Here is an 18,571-nt window from a genome sequence, read left to right on the forward strand (position 1 = left end):
TGCAAGGACAAGCCAGGTAACTACATGCAGGTGAGCCTAATATCAGTAGTGGGAAAGTTACTGGGCAGATTCTGAGAAATAGGAAATAGGGCAAGGACTAATTAGGGATAGTTAACATAGCTTTGTGCGTGGAAAATAGTGTCTCTCAAGTTTGATTGAGTTCTTTGAAGAGACCAAGAGGATTGCTGCGGCCAGGGTGATGGACGTTGTCTGCATGGTCTTTAGCACGTCCTTTGGCAAAGTCCCAGATGGTGAGCTGGTGCAGTTATATCAATTGGGATCCAGGGTGAGCTAGCCAATTGGGTACAAAGTCAGAGGGCGGTTAGTGGAGGGGTTGGTTCTCAGATTGGAGGCCCGTGCTCAATGGTGTGCACAGGGATTGGTGCTATTGTGTGTCATATACAGTGGCAACACAATTGGATGAGAATGTAGGTTAGTAAGTTTGTGGATGATACCAAAATTGGTGGTGTGGTGGACAGTGAAGGCGGCTGGTGAAGGCAGCAACAGAATCTAGATCAGCTGAGAAAGTGGGCAACAAATGGCAGGTGGGATTTATCAGATAGTGAAAAGTGATGCATCGTGGGAAGTTAAAATCAGGGCAGGACATATACAGTATATGACAGGACCCTGAATAGTGCTGTAGAACGAGAGACCTAGGGGTACAAGTACATAGTTTCCTGACAGTGGTGATGCAGATAGATAAGGTGGTGAAGGCGGCACATGGCATGTTTGCCTTCATTGGACTGGGCACTGAGTAGAAGCTACTGGTGAGACTGTACTTGGAACATTGTGTGCAGCTTTGGTTGCCATGCTGTAGGAAGGATGTGACTATGCCAGGGAGGGTGCAGAAAAGATTCACAAGGATATTGTCAGGACCGGAAAGCTTGAGTTACAAGGAGAAACTGGATAGGCTGGGACAGTTTTCCTGGAGTGAAGGTGGTTGAGGGGTGACCTTATAGAGGCTTATAAAATCATGAGGGGCAGAGATAATGTGGATGGTCAAAGTCTTTGTCCCCAAGCTAGGGAACTCTAAATCTCTGCCCTCCAACGTGAGGGGAAAGATTTAAAGGCGATGGTTATATGGAATGAACTGCGGGGGAAGTGATAGAGGCAGGTACAGTTACAATGTCTAAAAGACATTTACACAGGTGAACGGAAAGAAAAGGTTTAAAGGGAAAAGGGCCAAATGCAGGCAAATGGCACTAACTCAGACAGGCACCCTGGTCAGCATGGACAAGTTGGGCCAAAGGGCCTGTTTCTGTGCTGTACAACTCTGATATTTTCAATTAAATTAACTTACTAATGGAATGATGAAGCTTTGAGTCAGTTCCAAGAAGTAACGTCTAAGAATTACACTCTGCGCTTCTGAAGGACGCTTTTGCTGTATACCCTATAGGGAGACAAATAAATTGCAGATTACAAGGATACAAAAATTTCCACTTCAAAACACATTTGCAAATTTTGTCAACCAAGTTTATTGATTTTAAAATGTGAATTACTTACAACCTCTTGTGATAACAAAACAGCTTTAAAGGCACATCCAAGACTGTATAATTCTGAGAGACATGCTTATGTGAATTATACAAAAAAATGTTTTTATTATTACTTGGGACCACTATCTTGTATGAGATTTTTAAATCGTATTTTATTTTAAATGTTATACAAGCTGTTTCTGTCTATGATTTTTTACATTTATGTTTTTAGGATGAACATGATAACCAGAAGTATAATGTGATAGGAAAGTGAGCTAGTATTTTTAAACTGGGATGGAACCTAGGTCACTTTAAGTGGAAGAAATTTTCTTTAAAAATGTACATCCGTGCAATCTCAATGAAATTCCTGCCATAATTTCTTTTAAAAAGCAAATGACATCAGGTTGGTATTTCCACACTGTAGTGGGAGTGATAAGAACATAAGAAATAGAAGTAGGAGGAGGCCATCTGGCCCGTCGCGTCTTCTCAGTCATTCAATAAGATCATGGCTGATCTGGCCGTGGACTCAGCTCCACCTACCTGCCTTTTCTCCATAACCCTTAATTCCCCTACTATACAAAAATCTATCTAACTGTGTCTTAAATATATTTAATGAGATAGCCTCTACTGCTTCCCTAGGCAGAGAATTCCACAGATTCACTACTCTCTGGGAAAAGCAGTTACTCCTCATCGCCATCCTAAATCTATTCCCCTAAATCTTGAGGATATGTCCCCTAGTTCCAGTCTAGCCTCCCAGTGGAAACAACCTTGCCTCTATCTTATCTATCCGTTTCATAATTTTATATGTTTCTATAAGATCCCCTATCATTCTTCTGAATTCCAGCCAGTATAGTCCCAGGCTACTCAATCTCTCCTCATCGGCTAACCCCCTCATCTCCTGAATCAACCTGGTGACCCTCCTCTGCACCGCTTCCAAAGCCTGTATATCTTTCCTCAAGGAGGCCAGAACTGCACGCAGTACTCCAGGTGCAGCCTCACCAGTACCCTGTACAGTTGCAGCATAACCTCCCTGCTCTTAAATTCAATCCCTCTAGCAACGTAGGCCAACATTTCATTTCCCTTCTCGATAACCTGTTGCACCTGCAAACCAACCTTTTGCAATTCATGCACAAGTCCCTCTGCCCAACAGCATGCTGCAATCTTTCACCATTTAAATAGTAACCTGATCTTCTATTTTTCTTTCCAAAGTGGATGACCTGGTATTTACCAACATTGTACTCCATCTGCCAGACCCTTGTCCACTCACTTAACCTATCTATATCTCTCTGCAGACTCTCCACATCCTCTGCGCAATTAGCTTTTCCACTCAATTTAGTGTCATCAGCAAACTTAGATACGCTACACACGGTCCCCTCTTCACAAATCATTAATGTATATTGCGAACAGTTGCAGGCCCAGCACTGAGCCCTGCGGCACCCCACTAACCACTGATTGTCAACCAGAGAAACACCCATTTATCCCAATACTCCGCCTTCTACTGGTTAACAAATCCTTTATCCATGCTAATACATTTCCCCCAATTCCATGCATCCTTATAGATAAGTCTTTATGCTGCATCTTATTGATCGCCTTCTGGAAATCCAAATATCCGACAGCCACCTGTTCCCCTCTATCTACTGCATTCATTACATCCTCAGAGAGCTCCAGTAAGTCTGTCAAACAGGACCTGCCCTTCCTGAATCCATGCTGTATCTGCCTGATGGAACCACATCTATACAGATGTCTCGCTATTTCTTCGTTAATGATAGCTTCAAGCATTTTCCCCGAATACAGACATTAAGCTAACTGGCCTATAGTTACCTGCCTTTTGCCCACATCCTTTTTTAAACAGTGGCGTGACATTTACTGTCTTCTAATCCGCCGGGACCTGCCCAGAGTTAAGAGAATTTTGGTAAAATTCTTATTTTTTTGATAAAAGTAATTGACACAAAAACTGTGGACATCGTTTCATTATTTAAGAGCATTTCTTGAGGTAGAGTACAGGAAATTACTTAGCCGCTGGCTGTGGACCATGCAGTAGCTTATAAAAAGTCACTAAGAAAACTGATTGGATGATTTGCCATTTAAAAGCCTACCTTCTGCAGTTGTTTTATTATCTCCTCATCTTTACTCAAGTACGTTTTATAGGAAGTGTACACACCTGCAGAAAAATATAATTACTGTATTAATATCAGAAATGTCATCTTATCCATGCAAAAACACAACTATTTTAAACTGCACCAAAATATTGTCAAGAGGAAGAAAGCGTACGCATCACACACAAAACCTTGTCTTCTCTAGTGTTTTAATTAAGTAGTATTTTATGGTTAAAGTTTATCTTCAGTAGCAAATGGCTCATGATGAAGGAAACTCACATCATTCGACCAATCAAAATCTTCAAGATATTCTCGGTCACAAGTTAAAACTTGCTCAAAAACAAAAATATAATATTGTGATTGTTGTGTGAAAAGGTTCTTTTGGAATCTTAAAGGTGGAGGACTCTGGACACAATCTTTGGATTTTAAAAATAGTTTAATCACAAAGGCAAATGCGGGGACAGAATGAATGGGAGCAGAATGAATGGGAGCGGATGCACACTCGCGCACACACACACAGGAGGCTGTGAACGTGAGGGGGAAGTCGCAACGAGGATGGGATACACAAATACACAATAAACAAGGTACAGCTTATCAAGGGACAAACACTTCAATGCCTGAACTCCTTGACCCAGACAAGCACTGGCCCTAACACTCCCTGGAATCTGACTAAGACGCTCCCAAACCACGTGGTGGTGCACACTCTTACCAGTGGTCTCTGCAGCGTTGTCTCACTATTCCTGTGGAAGTCGAAAGAGGAAGGGCCAGGGAAGCGCAACACTCTTTATAGTGCTGGAAGGCTGGGTGGAGCCCGGCCAGGTAATTTAGACAGGCTAATGGCTTGGAGGTCAAGGACAAAGGTGTTTACCAGGGCCAATGGTCAGGCAGGTTCAGGAACAAAGGTGCTCTCCAAGGCCAATCCCTATGCCCACACCTGATGGGTGGGGTGGAGCCAAACCTTGATTGACAGTGGTGTCACTTCTGATCCGATAAGCAACGCTGTCCTCTGACCAGAGGGGTCAGTGGTGTTACTGTCACTTGACAGCCATGTGCTCTCATACTGCAGTGATGTGGACCCCAGCTGCCATACAAGATGAAAACATGACAAGTAACAGTAAGTAATCAACTAGCCAATGGAGAATTGTGAGAGCAATTTAAGCTTGAGTATTCCAAAACAGCATCTATGTTAACTCATTTGATTTTTCCTTGGCTGTTACTTATCACCCTGCACACCCAGTACATGAGCACACATCTCCAGGCATCAGTAACTCCAAATGTTTTAGCAACCACAGAATTTTAGCCTATTTTCAAATTTTTCACACTACTCAGAGATTCTGAAATAAACCAGTGTTTTAGCAATGTTACTACTCATATTTCAGACACATATTTTTAAAAAAATTAAGCTAATATTGAAATGTTAAAATAAAAAAAACTGCAGATTCTGAAAATGTGAAATAGAAACGAATTGCTTAAAATAACCAGGTCAGACAGCACCCATGGAGAGAGAAACAAAGTCAATGTTTCAATATTAACTCTGTTTCTCTCCACTATGTGCTACCTGACCTCTCAGTATTGCTGGCACTTTTTTTAAAATTATATATCTAGATTTGTAAAAGCACTCCTTACCGAGCTTTCCTCATTCGTATTTACTGTATAGTGGAGAGGTAAATATCATTTTACACACTAAAACGCTCTAGCTTTTATTTTCCTTGTTACTTCACCTTTCCATTCTTACCCGATAGGGTGACTCACTGTGCTAGCCAAGTGCAGGATGAAATTTAGAAGCTTAAATTAGCTTGAATTCTCAGCAACAGTGGAAGCCAAGTGGGAAATGAATTACTCATGCCTGGTATTTCAGGATTAAACCTTTGATTTCACTTGCATTTATGGTCGAGATACCGGATTGATTACAAGCTTTTCAATGCAAGTCCATAGGCAAAAGGCAAAGTTACAGTAGTGAAGTGACAGTTCATTATCTCCAAATTTGCTGATGACTGTTCTCAAAGAGTCACAACTACATCTGAAACTGAACACAATTTTGCTTCCACTTACTGCAGTTTTGGTCTTATATTCAACATCAAGAATTAATGCACAAACGTGCACCAAGAAAAACTTAATCAGAGCCTATCATTACAGTGAATGCCCAAACTTTCCAGGTAGAGGATAGGGTCAACTACCCTGGCAGCACATAGTCATTTGTAGTTCACATTTGAAGAGATCAATGCCAGACTTGCCAAAGCAACAGTAGCCTTCAGCAACTTTCATGCAAGTTATAATATTATGAGGGACAGAGACAGGGTGAATGTGCACAGGTCTTTTTCCCAGGGTTGAGGAATCAAGAACTAGAGGGCACAGGTTTAAGGAGAGAGGGGAGAAATTTAATAGGAACCTGAGAGGCAACTTTTTCTACTCAGAGAGTGGTAGTATAAAGAATGAGCTGCCAAGCTGCAAGAGGAAGTGGTTGAGGCAGGGACATCAACAGCAATTAAAAGGCACTTGGACAGGTACGTGGAAAAGAAAGGTTTAAGAGGGAAAAGGGATTAGCTTAGATAGGAATCTTGGTCAGCATGGACCAGTTGGGCTGAAGGGCCCGTTTCCATGCTGTATGACTCTATGACCCCATGACCCCAAGTGCAGAGTGATAGGTCATCGAACAAAACTGGTCCTGACAGATGCATTAAAAAATGACTGCTGAATATTATAAAAGGTGAAATATTTTCTCGTCAGCTGTCTGAGAAAAATGAGGAGGATAAAATGGCAAAAGAAGGTCCTGGTCGAAAGGTTCTTACACGGACAGACATCTCAACATCACAGATAACGTGAGGGTGAGAGGGCTTTCAAGAGGCAAGAAGAAACATTCCAAGGACTACCTCAAGTCATCCTTGAAGTGTTTCAACAGTGATCAAGAATTTTGGGAGGATCTTGTTTATGATAATTTCACCTTGTGTAACTTAATAAAATTGGAGCCAGGTGTCCCTTGGCCAGAACATAAAGACAGTTGGCAGCACAAAAATTGGTCTGATGAGTCACTAACGTTCACAAGCATTCCGAAACTGCAAAACAGCATCTAATAGTCAGAGGCAAGCGATCTCACAACAGATCAGATCAAAGCTCTGCAGTCCAGCAGATTATTTATGAATGGTGGTGGACAATTAAATAGCTAATGGAAGGAGCAAGCTCCAAAAATACCCCACGACAACAATGACAGAGCCCAGCGTGTGAATGGTAAAGGCCAAAGCATTTAGATAAGAAATCTTTATTAGTCACATGTACATCGAAACACACAGTGAAATGCATCTTTTGCGTAGAGTGTTCTGGGGGCAGCCCGCAAGTGTTGCCATGCTTCCGGCGCCAACATAGCATGCCCACAACTTCCTAACCCATACGCCTTTGGAATGTGGGAGCACCCGGAGGAAACCCACGCAAACACAACCACATTCAGCCAGAAGTACCAAATACATGATCCATGAGAAAAAGAGGGCTGCAGATGCTGGAATCTAGATGAAAAACACTATGATGCTGGAGGAACTCAGCAGGCCAGGCAGCATCATAGATGATCCATCTCTGCTTCCTCATGAGACCTCCATCATCAGAAGTCAGCCAGCAGCTAATTCAATTCACTCCACCCGATTTCAAGAAACAGGCAAGAGCACTGGATGCAGTAAAGGCTAGAGGACCAGACAACATCCCAGGTGCAGTACTAAGACCTGCACTCTAAAACTAGCTGCACCTTCAGTCAAGCTATTCCAGTACTGTTACAACACTGGTATCTACCTCACAATGTGCAAAATTGCCAAGTTATTTCCTTTTCACAAAAGGCAGGAAAAAATATTGTCTAATTATAACCCAGTCTACACTCAATTATCAACAAAGGGAACGGAAGCCAAGGTTGATGGTGCAATCAAAGCAGTATTTAACTGAGTGTGGCATCAGGGAACACTGGTGAAACACTTCATAGCTCACACAAAGGAGGACAGTTGTAGTCGTCAGAGGTCAATTATCCTAGCCAGGATATCACTGCAGAAGTGTCTCAGGGCAGTGCCTTTAGCTCAATCATGAACTTCGTTCCATGATAAGATCAGTGCTGGGGATGTTCAGTGATGATTGCAAGGTTCAATTCTTTTTGCAACTTCTCATCAAATGAAGCAGACCACACCTACATGCAGCAAGACCTAAACATTACTCAGGCATGGGCTTGCAAGTGGCAACTAAAATTCATGCCACGTAATGTCCATCTCCCACAAGAGAGAATCAAGCCATCATGCTCTACGGCATTACCATCACTGAGTCCTAACCATCAAAATCTCGGGGTCACTGTTAACCAGCCACATAAATATAATGGCTACACGAGCAGGTCAGAGGTAGTATCATTAGGAGAGTGACTCAATTCCTGACAATCTAATGTCTTTCCACCATCTTTAAAAAAACATGACCGTGATTAAATACTCTGCTTGTTTGGATGAGTGCAGCATGACAACTCTCAAGAAGCTTAACATCATCCGTGTTTAAGGAAGTCAACATGATTAGCATTCCACTAACCATGCTAAACATTCATTCCTAGCACTTCTGGCACACAATGGCTCGAATGTGCACCACGCACAAAATGCACTGCAATATTTCACCAAGGCTACACCAATAGCATCTCCTAATCCTGTTGAAAGAGCCAAGCCCTGCAGGCACATGGGTACAGCACCACCTGCAGGTTCCCTTCCAAGTTGCACACCATCCTCATATGGAACTGTATATCACTGGTCCTTCATTGCCACTGGGTCTAAAATCTGGAACTCTGTGCTTAACAGCATTGTGAAAGTACCTTCAGTAGACTACAGTACTTCGAGATAGCAGTTTATTAACACCTACAAGGGCAATTAAGAAAGGGCAATGCATCTTGCCAGCAACTCCCAGATTCCGTAAAAGGATGCATATATAAAAGAAACCACCCAGAAATGTCACTGTCATCTTTCAACTTGGAGCACAAATGAACAAACAAGTAATTAAGTTAACAACTGATAACTCTAAACAAACCAATGATATATATTACCAGGCTTGGAGTCCAAAGTCTTAAGATTTTTCAGTTTTTTCACTTTGACCTGTTTTGGAACATCACCTATAACAGAAAAATCAGATCAGTTCTGTTAAAAGAGAATGAAAAAGTAGTGCAGGGAGAGTGAAAGGAAGAAAGGGAAAACAGATTAAAAATACACAAAGGCACATCTATTGTTTTCATCAGATACATTATATTTCAATACAGCAGCCTGTCTTTTAAAGTTTTAACTCTGATTGCTTAAGTTGGAAAGAGGAACTCATGTTTAAAGAGATAATAAATCATCTTTATTGCATTCTATAACAGTGGCAATTGATTTTCTAGTGAAAACCAGATAGCTGAGGGGCAAGCCCATCTGTTCTGAAGCTGTGCCTTCTCAAAATAGAGATTTTCAGTACACCTTCACAAAAAGAGCATTTATGTGCTGTTATGTTTCTCCTTTCTGGGTCAGATATAGAGTGAAACTACTTGGTTATGAATACTGGATAACTTAAAAACAAAAACAAGTGGCGTACAGACCATACAGGATACATGTCTACAAAATAATTGGTCTCACCAAAATCAGAAAATATACAAAAGTTATGTGATAAGCATTGATCAGAAAACTTGGCAACTTCCAAATCAGTACAGCTTAATACACAAAGTACATGCCAAACAAAGAAAGCACAAATTAACATGCTTCTGCAAAACAAAAATTGGTAAACGCCAGATATACACTTGCTGCAACACACAAAATGCTGGAGGAACTCAGGTCAGGCAGCATCTATGGAGGGAAATGAACAGTCAACGTTTTGGGTTGAGACCCTTCATGTGGACTGGAAGACAGAGATGTAGCCAGTATAAAAAGGTGGAGGGAAGAGGTGGCAGGCAATGGAAGATCAGGAGGATCCAGGTTGGTGGGGGAGAGAGGAAAGAGTGGGAAAGGTGGCACAAGCTGGGAGGGGATAGGTGGAAGTGACTAAGTGCTTAAGATAATGGAATCCTATGAGAGGAAGGTGGAGCATGGAATTGAGAGAGAGCGAACGAGAGAGCGCGTGCGCGCGAGCTGGGGAGGGGAACCAATGGGAAGAATGTGAGGGTGATGGGCAGATGGAGGGGGTGGTTGGGAGAGGGAGAGAGATATGGTGATGGGGGCCAGATGGATCTGGAGGAGAGAATAAAAAGAGAAAAGGGTCAGAGGGGGAGCAGTTACCAGAAGTTGGAGAATTCAATGTTCATGCTGCCAGGATGCAGACTGCCCAGACTGAATACGAGGTGTTGTTGCTCTAATTTGGGTTTAGCCGCAACTTGGTAGTAGTGGAGACAGAAGACAGACAGGTTGGTTGGGAATGGAGAGGAGAATCAAAATGGTTGGCAACCAGGAGAACCAGACAGCCATGGGGACAGACAAAGGTGCTTGGCGAAACACTCACCCAATCTGTGTCCAGTCTCGGTGATGCAGAGGAGCCATACAGGAGCAATAAATAATGCTGGTGAATTTGCATGTGCAAGACTGCCTCGCCTGAAGGGCTATTCAGGCCCCTGGATGGAGGCGAGGAAGGAGGTGTAGGGGGAGGTGTTACAACTCTTGCGGTTACAGAGGAGAATGCCGCAGGAGGAGTGTAGGATGACGGGCAGATGGAGCCAGGATTGAAAGGGATAGTCAGCATGGCTTTGCGTGGGGGAAAAAAAATCAGGTCTCACAAATTTGATTGAGTTTGCGTTTGAATAAGTGACCAAGTAGGACAGCATTGTAAGGACATGTCAAATGAAGGCCAGCTGATTCTCTATTAGGTGAAGGCAGTGGGGAGGAAGGAGGAAGAAGAAACTTCAAATATGGAACAGGTGAAATACAAGTCTATTTCACATACTTCTGCAATACTAGGCATAGCTCACAATCTTCCAATGGCTAATTCAGAAATGTCAGACACATGAAACAACTGACCTCGCTACATATCAAATTAGAAATACAGGATTCATTCCACTGCCTACCTAACAAATTGGCAATGATCCAATTGTTAAAATAGCAGAATTTGACCAGAAATGACAAAAGCAAGAGAGTGTATAGTATAAGGAAAAATAAAATCAGAGCAAAAACAAAAGCTGCTTTAAAATTAAAGGGTAATGTTACTGACATTATTACTGAAAATGACATCTTAATTGAGATTGTCAAAACAGAAATATCCCACCAAGTTTACCTGCTGGCTTCATGTCTCCTATTCGGATAATGTGGGGCCAGTGTTGTAATGTTTTGGCAAAGAAAGGATTTGTCACTCCAAGAATAACAGATGGTCTATGTAATGGTAAAGAGTAAACAATGGAAAGGATTTTTAATTAAAATCATTGATCTGCAATTTGTTGGCATTGAACATTCATGCACTCAAATATTTAGGTGGAAATTGAATAATGAAATTCACAGGAGGTTGCACTCACGGGGCCTGTGTTCGGGTGGTGTATTCTTTGAATTCACTGTCGTGAATAGTGAAATACGGCCTGAAATCACTGCAGTATTTCAGTGGTGAAACACAGCTATAAATATCAAAAGAGGAGAGCATCAAGTAAACTTCTCAGAAGGACATTCATATTAGATCAGTCTGCAGGAAGCCATCAGCATCAGGGTGCAGAAAACTTAATTATTGAAATCACAACACTGTTGATCATTGCTGGAGAGCTCTTTATTAACCATAAAGCAACTTGTGGCAGCTCAGAATTAAACACCTGCATTATTTTAGAAATGGAAAAACTTCATTTGTATTTAATCTGAAGCTTTTAACTCCCTTACCTAAAGGAATGTAAATGCCATTTACGAAAACAATAAATATTCCAATGTGCCTGCTACTTTTGCAGTTTTAGAGTGGTTGTTCCACCCTCTTGAACATAATGAACAAAGTAAAACTATGTTTGCTATTAAACCTCAAATAACAAAAATGGCTGAAGACATTTATCAGATCCGGCAGCATTTGTGGAATGAGAAACAGAGTTAATGTTTCAGATCTGAGACCCTTTGTCAGAATTTGGAGAAGAGGGAAAGCAATTTAACAGAAGAGATGGGGGAGGGAGGGATAAAAGGAACAAAGGGCATTAAGGTGAGTTCAAATGGGTTAATGTGGCAGTTGAAGGCAGATTATGCTTCTCGGCCTGTGTTGTGTGTTGCTAACAGCAGGGTTGTGGGACATGCTTATCAGGTTATGCTGTACTAAAAGAGAGATGAAAAACCTAGCCAAAGATCACAGATACATGACTGGCAGAAATGGCCAGTTCTGCTACAGGAAGAAAGAGCAAGTTAATGAAAAGTTGGAGTATGGAAGGCTATAATGTGTCCAGATGAAAGACAAGTGTTTTTCCAAGCTTGCATTGGGCCTCATTATAACAGTGCAGGAGGCATAGACAGCTAGTAGGAGTTGAAGCGAAATGGAGAATGAAGGTGGCAGGTAACTAGAAGTTCACTAACTTGTTTTCTCTTTTCTATTCCTGACAAAGAGTCTCACATCCAAAATGCTAACTGTTTCCCTTTCCACTGATGCTGCCTGACCTGCTGAGTGTTTCCATTTTCTAATCTTATTCTGAGTTAGTTATTCTTTGGAGGAGCAGGTTTAAGTTATTTTAGAAGCTTCAATCTGTATTTTCTAATGAAATTTGAAATCACTTTATGTCTATATCATGCAATAAGTGACTTTCTTTTGGTAAAAACCTTTTGAAAGATTTTCCAATTTTTACAAAAACAGCTGCTTAAATATGTTCTTCAATTACGTTCAACTCCAGAGGCATAATGCCATGCGTTATTCCATTCATCACCAACTCTCTACAAATGCACTTATACAATATCCAAAAATCATAAGTTAACAATTTCCCAATTTAAAGTTAAAATGGTATCTGTTGTGTACTTTCACCCCACTAAAGTATGCGCATATAAACTACAAAAGAATCCACGTTAAATAAGCAGATTTATGGTATGGTTGTCACTGTAGTTTACAAGCAGGCGTGCAAAATTTAAAGCATTCCTGATTACATCTGAAACTCCATGTTGAGATTTAAACTTAGAACTAACTTAAAATCCTCAATATTGTGCACATTGCTGTAGACACTTATTAATATTTACTGCATCTTCATATACCCCACATTAATAAGCACTAGGAATTAATACATTGGACCAAAGGCTCTTTAAAAATAGTTTTGTCAAAATAAAGTGCTGTAACTTTTCATGCATATACGTTGAATCCTCTCTCAGAAGTAATGCAAAATATGGTTGGGATTGTGGCTGGTTTTGGAAAACCAGCACATTTTAGTGAAAAGCTGATCTTTAATCTATAAGTTTTTATTTACAAAATTTACTACTTTACCAAACCAAGGCCAGAACAGTTTCAGATGACTCAGCAGGTGATGGTGCCATGACAACAAGAGGCTCCCCAAGTAACACAAGCTCCCAAAGCATCTGAATGTGGAAGAATATTGGACAAAAACATCTGCAAATGAAAAACAAAATTACAACGATGCGTGATGTCAACTTTCTCATAAAACTCCAAGTTTGATCCAAGGTGGGTGGCACAGTGGTATAGCAGCTGGTGTTTGATCTGACCTTAGGTACTGTATGTGGTTTGCATATTCCTCTCATGACCTCCTGTGTTTTCTCCCACATCCTAAAAGTGTGCTGCTGGGTTAACTGGCTAATCTAAATGGCTCCTTAGCATAGGCAAGTGGCAAAAGGATCAAAGGGGACTTATGGACATGCGAAAGAATGAATTGCAGGGGGGCAGGGAAATAAGAGAAATGCGACTGATAGGCTTGTTCTACTGGGAGCCAGCACGGCCCTACAGGGGAAATGGCCCCTTTCTGTGTCTAAGCAAATAAAGAAACTGATACTGTGGATAGGTAAACCAAACAAGAGAGGTTGGAATCAGACCCAGGAGAAGAATGAAGCAAGATGTTTTGGTTAAATTAAAAAAAATGAAACTAGAGAGAAAGTTTCCCCATCTCATTGACATACACTTCATGTAGGTATTGCGAGAGAACTGCTGGGAAACAGAAGAAATAGTTTAAATCAAAAATTGGGAACATAGGGAAAATGATAGAGAGATAGACAAAAAAAATATCACTGGCTTTTGCTTTTCCCAGTAACAGACTTACTAACTGAAACTTTCACCATAATACTGGCTGAAATCAGTTCAGTCAACACATCTCAGGAAACAAATCCCCCTCATTTACATGGTTTAGAACCATACCAGACCTATTTTCTTACTGTACAATCAGGGAGTCTACAATGAATTTAGCCACCATCCCCCCCCCTCATTCTTCAGTCTTTAACCCCTACTAGGTATTCCGAAAGACTACTTACAAGCCATGAGGCTTTGGTACATCAGACTTGATAAAATCTTAAAAACTAAGTATTATTTCTCAAATTATAACATTGAATGGAGATACAAGGGACTGTGGTTGCTGGAATCTGAAGCAACAGATAATCTGCTGAAAGAACTCAGCAGGCCAAGCAGCATCTGTAGGAGGAAAAGAACTGTCGATGTTTTGGGTTGAGACCCTGAATCAGGACTGAGAGTGGAGAGGCAACATGGCCAGTATAAGGAGGGGAAAGGGGGGGGGGGGGGGATGGTGAGAAAGGAGTCCGAAGTGATTAGTAGACTGAGGAGGGGTGCAAGATGACAAGCAGGTTGTGGCAGCAGAGGCGGAGTTGGGAGACAGTCACAGTTGAATAATAGATGAAGGCAGATGACAAGAGGGAGGGAAGGTGAGAGAGCAGAAGCAAGAGCAAGAGGTGGGGGTAGGAGAGTGTGAAGGTTGGAGACTGCCAAGCAGGAACTCAAAGACACAAAGGTGCTGGACTGTGATAGGTAAAGGCCCTTAGAAGGTTGTGAATGGCAAGTGGAACCCAATTTTTTTTTGGGGAGGTGGGGAAGGGATGGAAGCCTGTGGATGAACTGTGTGTATAGTGGGTGGATGGAATCAGGAGCAGGAGGGGTTTGAGAGAAAGGGGACAAAATGGGAGGACTGGGGGAGGATTGGAAGGAAAAGGGGAAAAGGGGGGTGGGGAAAGAACCCAGAGGGGAGGGTCACCTAAAATTGGAAAACTCAAATGTTCATGCCCTTGGGTCTCCCACCCTCTTATCCCCATCCCATTTGGTTCCATCTGCCATTCTGGATATGAATGGCATAATTTTCAGTAGGATTGTGTTCTCAGTAATAATGACCATAGATTTGCATTCTGATTTTACTTTAAAGATACTAATCTTAACTAGTGACTAAATAGTGCTAAATTGGATACATGGGACACTCTTAATCAGCAGGATTCTTGTGTATAATTTATTTGACATTTTGATTATAAAATACAAGAGGCCTTTTCATTTGGATTGTTCTCATTTATCAAATTCTGTACTACTGACCTGAACAAATCTACTTCATGGATTGTGGGAAGTGCAAACGAGACCTGTGATTCTGTCTAAAGGAACAAAAAAAATGACCGTCAGTATAATTCATTGCATACTGTGAATTCATACTATTATGGTGACCTGAACAGCCTGCTTGCATCTGAACACTCTCAATAATTGATCATTGATTTATTAAAAAAAAGACATGCAGGAGTCTCGGTGAAATGGTTAATTCCTCCAAAGGAAATAGTAATTTATTAGAACAGAATTTTTTTTGGAGTAACTTGTTTCACAACTGTAAACTTCTACATGTATCTATGGCAATTTTTTCCAAAAAGATTACAGTTAGAATCCCATCCATCACAAGCATATTTATTAATGAAATCCATTGAAGGAGACACTTACATCACAGAGCTGCCACAGTGGTTGTTACTTATCCTTTGGCAGTGAGGAAGAGAATCTAACTTCCATATACTGCTATAAAAATATTGATATACTGCCTTTAGGATATGAATTTACTTTAATCTAAAAGTAATAAAAGATAAAGCTCCTGTTATTCCAAACACAAACTAGAATTAACCCTGCTGACTTTTTGTGCCTTCTTAATCTTATGTATATAACCATTTCCATGAAATAATTACTGTGTATAAATAACAAAGTGAAACACTCATCTGATGATTTAACTAATTTCACTTAATTTTCCCAAAGCTGTTTGACTCATTTCCAATCCTGCCTATGCTTATCTGAATTACACAAAACAGGGAAGTAATTCAGATGCTACTACTACTGGTGTCAGGCTACAGGAGGAAAAAGAAAAACGATCAGGTTTTCTACTTTTACACATGGTTCAATGGTTCCAAATGGAAATCAGTGGACATGGCAACCAAGACAACAACAGGATTATGCTTGGTTCTGATATCCCTCAAGAAAAAAAGTGACCCTTACCTCTTCTCCAGACTGTATAATTTGTGTTGCACCAGGTTTGTCTTGCCCAGTAGGGATCCTAACCTATTATACATTGGACAAAAACAAAATTCTTTGGTGATTGGATTGCAGACTACGTAACTTATTTGATAATGATCTGGATCTCCCTGTAGAATGGCCAGCAATTCCCTTTGTAACTCTCATGAAGCTTAGGACTTCAGCGAATGTGAATGACCAGAACCTCCCAAGATGAGTTCATCAATGACTTACTAATTACATGAATACTTTTCATCAATATTCACAAACAAAAGGATTTTGTAGTTGGAGGATTTAGTGAAAGGGAAGGTGAACTGTAGGCCAAGTCTCCATAATTAAGGGGAGGTACTCAATGCCTTTGCAGGTTTAAGGGTGGATAAATTCCCAGGGACAGATGAGATTTATTCCTGGCTACTATGAGAGGCAAAATAAAGAGATTGCCGGTACTTTGAGATTTTTTTAAAATATACATCTTTGCTGGCCATGAGCAAAGTACCAGATGACTTGAGGACAGCAAATGTGGACTCCCTTTTCAAGTAAGGCAGCAGGGAAAAATCTGGTATTACAGACTTGTGAGCCTAAGGAAGTTATTGGAAAAAATTTATAAGGACAGGGTTAATTATCACTTGGAAAGACAGGGACTAATCAGAGATGCACAGAACAGATTTGTCAAGGGCAATCCTGTCTGACCAATCTGATTGATCTTCTTTCTGAAATACTGATGAGGGCAGTGCAGGAGGTGTGCTTTACATGGATTTCAGTAAGGCCTGAGAAATTTCAGTCCAGTCTTTTTTTTTTGAAATTTTTCTGTTTAGTTTGGTTTGATATATTGTTTATGATTTTTCTTATTAATTTTTCTTATTGGATTTCAGTAAGGCCTCTGACAAGGTCCAAAAGATTAGGGCCCATGGAATCCAGGGCAAGTTGGCAAATAAGATCTAAAATTGCTTTTGCAATAGGTGGCAGAGATGTGATGGTAGAAGGTTGTTTTCGTGATTGGATGCCTGTAACTAGTGGTATTTTACAGGGATCAGTGCTGTGATCCTTGTTGTTAGTAATATATGCGAATAATTTGGATGTGGATCCAGGGGCATGCTAAGTTTGCAGATGACATGAAGCTTGGTGGAGATGCAAGAGGCTGCAGCTGCTCAAATCCAGAGCAATGAACAATGTGCCGGAGAAACTCGCAGGTCAAGCAGGACTGATATTGGCAATTCATTCCCCCATCCAAACATGTCAGCAGGACCTGCTGAGGCCTGCTGCTTGACCTGGTGAGATCTTCTAGCAGATTGTTTGTTGCTCGAAGATTGTAGTTCTTCATAGTGTGGAGGGCAGTCTTCGGCTACAGGGTGATATCAATGTGTTGGTGAAATGGGCTAAGAAATAGCAGATGAATTTTAATCCAGGCAAATGAGAGTACCACCAATGAGACTAGGGCATACACCATAAGGAACCAAGGGACCTTGGTGTACGTCCAAAAGTCTCTGGAGCTGGCAACACAGGTAGTTAACATGGTTAAGAAAGCATACAGGATACTGGCCTTCATTAGTCAGGGTACTGAATACAAGAGCAAGGAGGTTATGCTCCATCTTTATAAAACATTCATCACATCTCAGCTGGAGTACTGCATACAGTTCTGATGACCACATGACAGGAAAGATGTGATTGTGCTGGAGAGGATGCAAAGAGATTCACCAGAATGTTGCCTGTGCTAGAACATTTCAGTTATGAGGAGAGACTAGGTTTATTTCTCCCAGGAGTGGAGGTGGTTTAGAGGGGACAAGGTTAAGGTATATAAAATTGAGGGGTATAGATGGGGAAAAACTGCAGGAAACCTTTCCCCCATACCAGATAAAACTAGAGGACATAAACTTAGGGTAATGGGCAAGAGATTTAGAGGGGATCTGAGAGGGGCCTTTATTACCAAGAGAATGGCAAGTACCTGGAACACATTGTCCAAGAGAGTGGTGGAAGCAGTCGCTGACAGCATTTAAGTGTTTAGATGAGCACTTGAATCACCAAGGCATAGAAGGTGCTATATACTAGAAGTCTGGATTAATACAGATGGGTGCCCGTTGTTCAGCGTGGATGTGGTGGGCTAATTGGTTTATTTGCACGTTGTATGGCTCTAACTCTGAGGAATTTCTTTTCTCAGAGGGTTGTGACTCTTTGGAATTCTCTGTACCAGAGACCATGGAGGCAGACTCGCCGAATATATTCGAAGAAGAGGTTGATCGACATTCATACAAGGAAGTCAATGGGTCTGAGAAGAGAATAGGAAAGTGGAGTTGTGGCCAAGATCTGATCAGCTATGACCATACTGAATGGCAGAGCAGGCTTGATGGGTCAACTGACTTCCTATTTCCCATATTCTTTTCTAGGCATCCATATCATTCACAATGTCACAGGAACCAGACACAATAATCTGAGTGAGCCTTTATCAATATTCTAGATGATGGCATCTTGTTTAATATTGGAATACTTGAGAAATAACAGATAACTTTTTATATATAGGCTTGTGATAGCTGTTGTGAACATGTACGAAGGCACAAATTAACCCCTCTCAAACTGCAGTTGAGCACTATATGCAAGAACATTTGTCAATAACTTTACCCACATTTGTATCAAAAAATTTATAACATTAAT

General features: G+C 41.1%; 1 protein-coding gene across 1 annotated transcript in view; it reads right to left on the reverse strand.

Moving 5' to 3' along the window:
- The window catches only part of dennd6aa (DENN/MADD domain containing 6Aa), a 52,217-nt gene that overhangs the window by 7,807 nt on the left and 25,839 nt on the right, over positions 1-18,571 (reverse strand). The window contains exons 8-15 of the mRNA XM_052018950.1: positions 15,911-15,973; positions 14,981-15,036; positions 12,932-13,054; positions 11,025-11,120; positions 10,790-10,884; positions 8,610-8,675; positions 3,569-3,633; positions 1,301-1,390 (exon numbers count right to left, since the gene is read on the reverse strand). Of these exons, the coding sequence (XP_051874910.1) occupies positions 1,301-1,390; positions 3,569-3,633; positions 8,610-8,675; positions 10,790-10,884; positions 11,025-11,120; positions 12,932-13,054; positions 14,981-15,036; positions 15,911-15,973 (654 nt within the window). The remainder of the gene's footprint in view (positions 1-1,300; positions 1,391-3,568; positions 3,634-8,609; positions 8,676-10,789; positions 10,885-11,024; positions 11,121-12,931; positions 13,055-14,980; positions 15,037-15,910; positions 15,974-18,571) is intronic.

The sequence above is a fragment of the Pristis pectinata genome, chromosome 6, assembly GCF_009764475.1.
Source record: "Pristis pectinata isolate sPriPec2 chromosome 6, sPriPec2.1.pri, whole genome shotgun sequence".
NCBI lineage: Eukaryota > Metazoa > Chordata > Chondrichthyes > Rhinopristiformes > Pristidae > Pristis > Pristis pectinata.